Genomic DNA, 8,829 nt, shown 5'->3' with positions numbered 1-8,829 from the left:
AAAGCCTCTGATCTCTGCCCAGTATTCTAGTGTGCTTCAACTTCATCCTGCTAGTGCTTACTACTACCTCAACAGCAACAACAGTAACAGGACTACGTGATGTTTAGGCGGAGAATCCTCACTGCTACGAACGAGTCTTCAAAGAGCAGCTGGATATAGGCAGAACGTAAGAGCCGTGAAGTCCAAGGAGCCGACAGTTACGTCTCACTGGTTCTAGCGCAACAATATTGCGTCCTATGGTCCAGGGTTCCATTCCTCCAAAGGCCAAATCCGAAACAGACAGTAATGGGACTCTTCGTCTCACTCTACAGCCGCAAATTAAGGCTTCCAATTCAACGAACAAGCGCTCCGCTTCGGAGGCTACAGCTATGCAACAAATATACAGCATGCTAGGGCATAAAATGAACTGCGGCCGTATATACCCACGGTTCTATTTTACAAAAAAACAAACAAGCCCAATTATAATTTATTGGCTAATAATTACAATTTTCTTGTAAAGGTACAGAGAAGTAATATTTTCTATATATATACGCAATAACTCACAGACAACATATTTTTATAGTTCCAAAATGTCTCAAGGCCATTGAAAAGATAAACTCTAACGAGACACACGTATTCTATCACCGTTACTACTAGAGACCATGCCTCCCAGTGGATGAAATAGTATGTTTGAGAAGGAAAGATCTGCAGTTTGTCGAGAGACAATTTCTCTTCTCCATTTTTGGAGGGAATTAAGAAAAAACCTCTCATTGTTTTTTGGACATTTTCGAAAAACAATTTTAAAGGAAAAAATGAATTTGTATATTATTCAACAAATCTTCCACCAACACGGAAAAATAATCTACATAGAAAGTGCAGAGAACTGCAATAGCAAATAGAACGTTGTCCTTTTCAAGATTAAAATCCAACCAGTCAAGCTTACCGCAGGATATAAGGATGCAAGTCTTTCCTGGGATATAAGGAGCACATTTTACAATCCGAAACAGAAGGAGATCATACTTTCAAGTTTCAGGAGACATAAATTTAACATAGGATTTCATGGAGGAACTTTATTCTTCGCCTATTTCTTCCAGGAGTATTTTTCTTATTGGTTTTACTGAGAGTTCTTATCAATCCTAATGGCACGTTAGGCTTTCGATCATTACATTTAACCATAAGTCTACCTTCATCTCCTTTTGCTTTGACAGTGAAGCCATTGGCTGATCTACTTCGAATAGAATTGGAGCCATTTGATCTTTTGCCATCGACTTTCTTTATTATGGGTGGCTTAGATTTGGTGTCAGAATGCAAATTAGCAGTAAATCCGCTCGTTTTATCAGATTCCACGAAACACCAATCACAGAATTCAATATGATCTTCGTAGAAATATCCTCTGCTGCAATATCTGCAAATTCATAATCAAAACAATATTATTATTGAGCGAAACAGGAATCTGTACATGTCATTAATACAAATCTTAAACATTACAATGCTGAAAATTTTGCGTAGTCCTACTTGTGCTGGAAGCGGAATCGGCACTTCCCGCACTGAAACAGATGCTCTGCAAAGCCCACATCGCCGCACATACAGCACTCCACCATGGTTTCTCTCCTTTTCTTGGTACTGGGATTTGTATTTGAGGCATGGTTGGGAATTGTGATTAGATTGATTAAATATTTATTAACGCGCTTTACTATGTTTGTTCCGAAATGAAATAAAAGATTCCTTCTCTACACACGCACCGTGCACGCAACGGGACTGGCTGCGTGAAGGGAAGAAGAAGGTACCAGCTGTTCTAGACATTGATATTTTCGTGGAAGGTGCGGTAGCATATTTTTTGTTTTCGACCGAATAAGTAATTCGTTTTATTGTCAACGTCGTCAATTAAAGGTATTATAGTTTTGTACAATTTGACAGATTTAAAAAGATTGATATCACAACAAATAATTCATAAAAATCCAAACTCTGAGGTAGACCCGATCGACAAATTCTAACATTGCCTACCATGCTAGTCTAACCTTTCTGATGGTCACTGTTGAAATGGGGCCGTAACCATCCATTAAGGTCATAGGAGTAGCTGATCTGGTGGAGAAGGCCATACGATTGGTCCAAGTGTTTTCGGAGAAGTTTACAAAGGAGGGTATCCCATTTGCTTAGAAGCTACAGGTCAAACTCAATTACATAGTAATTTGACATTGTTGATTTGTGTAAACGAATATAAATCATGGTAAATTAATGAAAATTAATGGAGTAGTATGCGGAGGCGGAGGAATTGTTAATACTTTCAACTGCAGTTAGAATTTGGGTAAAAAAGTGCAAAATTTTTTATAGTAACAATGTTTGAATCATCCATTATTAAAAACAAAAATTTTTGGGACATTGAAAATATTGAAATTTAATAGTTATGACTTAGACTTACAAAAAAAAATGCTATCCGATTTTAACAAAATATACCCAGAATTTCAATGATTTTCAGGCCAAAAAAGTAGTTTGTTTAGACTATGGCAAAGTGAATTGTAAAATGTTTAGTATAATAATTATAAAAAAAGAAATACTGAACTGGAAAATCAGGAATTGACTTTTACATATGGCTTAGCTACCACAACTACAAATAATCAAATAAAATTGTATGTTTTTCTTTCGTGATTATTGTTTGCTAAATGTAGATATAATGAGATGTTGATTAGTATTTGGGAATCAAGTATAATATCATGTTAGCGTCATTTAAGTTAATTTTTAAAAGAAGACATTTATGGAATTCACCATTAAATATATGTAATGAGGGTATTTGATGATATTTAATTAGGTAATGGGATATGAAAGAAATTACTATTATATTAACTCTACACATACTAATTATAACCTAACACATACTAATCATAACCCAAATTTTGAAACTCTTTGCAAACGAGTTCTAAAATTAGGTCGGGATAATAGCATGTGATTTTTTTAAATGATAGTTGATGGCGATGATGAAACCTAGTGTAATGCATCTTCTGGGTAAGGATCTATTATCAACTCTTGTCAATGTTTTGGAGTAGTGCATTATGTTTTAGTGGTTTTCCTCTATTGAATAAACATAGAAATTTGTTTTTGTGCTATACTTTCATGCATCGTCTAGGTAAAGATCCCTTATCAACTTTTTTTAATGCTTTGAAGTCTCTAATTAGTGAATCATGCTCTAATGGTTTTCCTCTAACAATTAGACATAGAACTTTCTTTGGGTGCTCTAATCATATGCCTAATGCCAGTGTTGGGTGTCTAGGGTCATGGTTTGCTTTTGGGTTCTCTTTTCTTGGAGGTTTCATTTATTGGATAGATTTGAAATTAACTATTGTAGTTGTCCTAATTCATTGCATTTTATTGTCTTTGTTGCAATCCTCTCCCTACACTGGTAGTTCACTTGTTTACAATCTATTTCTAAGGAACTTCAGCTCTAATATTTCAGAATCGCTCTTATCCTAATATGGTTGGCAAGATAAAAATCTCCTAAATATGGCTTACCTAAAAGTTTACTAAATATATAGATAACTTTTCCAGCATGAGGAATTTATAAATACTATTAGAATATCAATTTTATTAGTGACCATTGTGATCATAAGAATGAACATTAGCACATAACAAAAAAAGCATTAGTCATATGCACTCTAATATATCACAACATGTAAATTCAAGTTTTCAAAGTTAAATGTTCCATATTAACAAACATGTAAATTCAAGTTTTCAAAGTTAAATGTTCCATATTAACAAAAAAATGTGATTTTCAATGTCATTAAAATCTCACACTAACCAACCTTTATTTTAACATTCCTAAAAAATATCTAAGAATAAAACATTATATATTAAATGAGTCACACTCACCAACCTTTATTTTATTAGTGTTAATAAAATCAACCTACAAAATCTCTAAGAATAAAACACTACGTATTAAATGAGAGAAAATATGGACCTCTACATGCAAGAATCTCATCTTACATAAATTAAACAAGATAAAGTTAACAATAACCATGTTATCCATAAACTTTTATGTTAAGTAAAACAATACTTATTTAAGAATTTTTTAAGAATATATAAAAAAAAAAAACTTATTGGAATCCCATGAAAATATGACTTGAATTCTCTATTCCCAACCTATATTAACCATAACTTTTTTCATACTTTATTGCTAATTTTTATATTATTTATGATATTGTGATTTGAGAATAATTAAAAGCTCTTCCTAAGATTTTTTCACAAATCATTAACCATGTATAAAGATAAAGCTCATTTGTTTACTTTCGTAAATCAAATGTATAGTTGTGTTGGTGATATTCTTAGAGGTGTTACTTGTATTTAATATTTAAGATATTTGTGTTGGTGATAGTGGTGTTGGTGACAATTAATATTTAATTTATTTAAAAATAAAATTAGTTTATTTAAAATTACACTAGATTAGAGATTATACATATTTTTTTTATGTATATATTTTTTATAATTTTATTTATTTTATTTAAAGTAAAAATAGAATTTTAAAATTTAAAATTTTAATTTTAAAAATTATAAACATATATTTTTTATTAATAAAAAACAATTTTTATTTATTTTTATAAATTTTAATATTAAAATTATTTTTTCGTTAAAAATATATTTTTCACAACAAAATTTTATATCATTTATAATAAACCTTAATCAAATTTAAATTATATCTAATAAAATAAAACACAATTTAATAAACATGAAATCAAACACTCTAATAAACATATTTCCCTCTTCAACGCACATATTTCCCTCTTCAACGTATGGTATGAATATCATCTTATTTTAAATTATATCTAATAAAATAAAACACAATTTAATAAACATGAAATCAAACACTCTAATAAACATATTTCCCTCTTCAACGCAATTTAATAAACATGAAATCAAACACTCTAATAAACATATTTCCCTCTTCAACGCACATATTTCCCTCTTCAACGTATGGTATGAATATCATCTTATTTTAAATTATATCTAATAAAATAAAACACAATTTAATAAACATGAAATCAAACACTCTAATAAACATATTTCCCTCTTCAACGCACATATTTCCCTCTTCAACGTATGGTATGAATATCATCTTATGTGGTGCATATTCAATGATAGAATTATTATTATTTTAATTTTAATTTATGTTCAATGTCTTATAAATAAATATTTTTATATACGTTAAGTATTATAAATAAGGTATTTTTCCCAAAGTTAAATAGGTAAGGAATTATTTATATAGATAAATAAATTTGTTATAGATTAATATATTGTTTAGTTAAAATTGTCACAAGAGAAAATGGTTTTTTTATGTCAAGTGTGTCTTTCTTCTTTATTAATTTGGTGAGATTTAAACACATATTATTTTATTAATATTTTTTTTTTCTCAATTGGTTGTGTTATTGGTTGTGATATTGAGACTCAACACAAAGAAAATAATTTATAACCTTTTTCAAAGTTTTTGTTTGAGGCAATATTTTTTTTCCAAAGAAAAAAGCAGCAACTTTCTATTAATTAAAATGGAGAGTTACATTGTAGTATATGCATTGAAGCATTCCAGAGTTGTCCTGAAGGACTCTTGTGAATGAAGAACACAAAGTAGTAGAGCTACCGAGGAAAAACAAAAAGAAAAGATAAAGAGAAAAAATAAAATAAAATTTAAGATTAGATATTACCAGCAATGACAGACTTCTCTTTTTTACCTATTTTCTTTCGAACCTTTTTTCTAGGACTCTAGTGGAGGACAGGTAGGGACAATTTCCAATTGATTATTGCTTGTAATATTGGAGCTTTATTTTTTTGAATAAAAGCTTTCGGAAGAATGTGGTCACTTATTTCCACCAGTACATTGGTTGTTGTTATTTCCTTCTACTTGGCTTTCAAGTATCGGATTAACCACTGAGTTGTTTGGATTCTCTGGTTGCATCTTCTGATCTTCTTCCTTCTCATCTCCCATCTCATGTGGACCTTGTTGTTTTCCTGACTCCTGTTTTTGATGGGTTTTATCCTGTTCCTCTTCCTCATCATCTGACGAAGAGGGTTTTGTAAATTTCCATCCTTTTTGCTTTTGCATTCTCTTTTTTGTTGTTTTTCTTCTTCTTTGCATGTATTTTGTAAATGCCCTGTTTGGTGGCATACCCTGCATCTAAAGGTTGTATTTTCAAAATCAAGCCATTGTATCCACTTAAAATCTTTATGTGTCATTCTTATGCAGTCAGGAAGGCCTTTACTCAAATCCATCTCCACACAGATGCATGCAAATGTGAAGAGCCCTTTGTCCATTCTTTCTCGATCTATCTTCAAGTGCCTTCCAAGGGAATTCCCTATGCTTTCTAGAACTTGATGGTTCCAAAAGGGGAGTGGAAGGTTATGAAGCCTCACCCATACCGGCATTTTTTTGACCACCATTGTATTTGCATCAAAACCAGAGAACCATGGCGTAACAAAGAGCTCGACCCTTCCCCAGAACCATGGCCCATCATTAATGACAAAGTTATAGTCTTTATGGGTATCAAAATAAACCACAAGAAAACATTTTACGCAGAGGTAGATATCACATTCTCTATTCTAGTTTTGGTTAATCCATTCATTAAGCTCTTCATTTCTTGGCCAAAATCCATTAAAACGACAGATGATGGCGTTGGAGTGTAAAATAGTGAATAGATCACTTACTTATGGGAGTTAAATAAACAAATCTTGTGCTTTTTCCATTTTTTCTACAATGTATGGTCCTGGAATTGTTAGATTTGGGACTTGATTGTCCTTTGTTGTTTGTTTCCTTCTTAGTACGTCTTTGAATGAAGCTTGACCTTTGTTGTTTGGATTTTCCCTTGCTGATGTGCTTTCTCTTGTAGCCCCACCTTTTAATCTTAGGTTCAGGATAATAGTGCAGTCCCTTCTGATACCATAATATTTCATCTCAATCTCTTCATGTAATACTTTCCTTGAGAAAATCAAACTTTGAGAAAAGATTGGAATACCTATATCCTCTTGAGATTTTAGCTTCTGATCAATCCCCAGATCTATTTCTTCAACCCATATCATTATCGACTTCCCAAATACGTATTTGATAAAGATCTGATATAGATTCTTTGGATCTATCGTTAATTCATTGCTTTCCATGCTTGGCGACTGGTGCCTTGAACCTGTTCTACATGAAGCCCTAGTGAAAGAGGTGCATTGCCTTGCATGTAACAGAAGTCCTTCTTTGGGCGAATGGTAAAGCTTGTCCACCCGTAATATCTCCTTTTGGTAATTTAGTAAAATATGCATATCAGACGTTGTCTGGAAAAAGGCATTGAAAAACATTTACACAGAGGCTCTGACAGGGATACCTTGTGGAAGGGCGAGAGTGGGGTGATTGCCTATTTCCAACCCGCAAGCATTTTGTTGTACATCCACAAAGAAAAATCTATTTTTGTAAAAAAAATCGTGTGTACTAGTGGGGGTTGTATGCCATATAGGTACATCCCTGACTTGTATACAAAGCATCTTCTACATTCCTAGCTTCGTTCCCCTTACTCCCATCACTGGAACCAACCCACTTGTCTTACTCATCTGACCCCATTTCCTGGAGTAATGAATCCTGGATTTCAAGGTTATCTTACGAATGGTGGTGAATGGCATGAGTTGGAGTCCTTTGCATGCCTTCCAATCGACCTCCTTCTCAGCTAGAATATCACCATATTCATAAACCCTTCTACCAAATAAGATTGACAATTGCGTACGAGGTGGGTTCTCCTAGATCGTGGCCAAAACAAGACAAGGAATGCAGTTTGCATTTGTGCACTCAACACTCCATTAAACCTTGTGAAGCCATTTTTTCTTGTCTGAGGTAATATATCGATGCAAAAAAAAAAATTACACATAATATTTTCACAATAATTTTTTTGCAAATGACTCTTTATGCTCTTTAAAAACAAATATTGAACAATTTTAGTGTGAATCCATGGATCAATATAGTTGCTAATATTAAGCAGAAGACGAAAAATCATATCACTTTATGTCTAGACCATACCATAACTTTTGGATTTTGTAACTTTAAATGCATATTAATACATACTAAGAAAATAAAATTTACCTTTAGACACATTAGAGAACGTTGATCTTACCCAAATCCTAAGTGTGTAAATATCATAACATCCCCTCTTTAGAATGATTTAGGTCAAGATTGAATGATTTACAAGGTAGAATGATAGAAGGAATTGAGAACTGAAATGCATTCCACATTAATCAAAATTTCATGAACTCTTAGCATAGGTTGATGATTGAAAACTTTAGTCCCTTAAGAGATATTATGAAAATATTTTCAACTTGATAATTTGCAAGGCAAAACAACATTTCAAGAATGTGATCATGACTAAACTTTATGTTGCAGTACATGTATAACTTACTATCTTTATCGCAATAGTGTTGAATTAAATCTTTTGTGAGCTTGCTGACATTCTAATTGTGAGTTGATAGTGTAGTCAAATGTTGTTGAAGTCCAAATTTTAAAATATTTATCAAATCTATAATCCTTTTTTACTTGGATTAAATGTTGCTCAATACTCTACTTTTACTAAAGAAAAAACAATATCTTGTTATTTCTCAAAATCCCAAGTGATGGGTACAAAAGAAATATTGAATCATAAATGATAATATACTTCTGATCGTCAGGGTCCCTAGCCCAAAAAAAATAGTGAAACCTACCAACAAAGGAGTCTCTCCTAAATTGTAGTGCATTCCAACCAAACTATATACCATCTATATTGGAATATCATATTTGTTTCTCTCTAATGGTTCGCATGAGGTGTTTGCATATACTAAGCAACGAGACCAACAACATAGGAAACATGAAGA

At 32.2% G+C, this 8,829-nt stretch overlaps 1 protein-coding gene across 3 annotated transcripts; it reads right to left on the bottom strand.

The window, feature by feature from the left end:
• On the bottom strand, positions 1-1,623 carry LOC149192147 (uncharacterized). 3 transcript variants are annotated; one of them, XM_089406324.1, is made up of 3 exons: positions 1,495-1,623; positions 1,164-1,384; positions 35-430 (listed from the first exon to the last, which is right to left on the bottom strand). In XM_089406324.1, exons 1-3 carry the CDS (start codon positions 1,578-1,580, stop codon positions 390-392), a joined length of 348 nt encoding a protein of 115 aa, XP_089262450.1. In that variant the 5' UTR covers positions 1,581-1,623; the 3' UTR covers positions 35-389. The 3 variants fall into 3 exon arrangements, with proteins under 3 accessions (XP_089262449.1, XP_089262450.1, XP_089262448.1); XM_089406323.1 differs by lacking the exon at positions 1,495-1,623 and having other exon boundaries at positions 1-430; positions 1,164-1,295; XM_089406322.1 differs by lacking the exon at positions 35-430 and having other exon boundaries at positions 806-1,384.
• Between the last annotated feature and the right edge of the window lie 7,206 nt (positions 1,624-8,829).

Source organism: Pinus tabuliformis, chromosome 2_2 (genome assembly GCF_031772625.1).
Source record: "Pinus tabuliformis cultivar Carrire ecotype Pingquan chromosome 2_2, CPIR1, whole genome shotgun sequence".
Lineage (NCBI taxonomy): Eukaryota > Viridiplantae > Streptophyta > Pinopsida > Pinales > Pinaceae > Pinus > Pinus tabuliformis.
Note: the sequence above shows the minus strand (reverse complement) of the source record. Positions and strands in the feature narration are given on the sequence as shown.

Bases quoted from the DNA above. Each gene is read 5' to 3' on its own strand.
- LOC149192147 (XM_089406322.1), bottom strand. From the start codon at position 1,580: ATGGTGGAGTGCTGTATGTGCGGCGATGTGGGCTTTGCAGAGCATCTG. The intron at 1,385-1,494 runs GTAGGACTACGC...ATGAATTTGCAG, and splicing joins CGATTCCGCTTCCAGCACAA to ATATTGCAGCAGAGGATATT.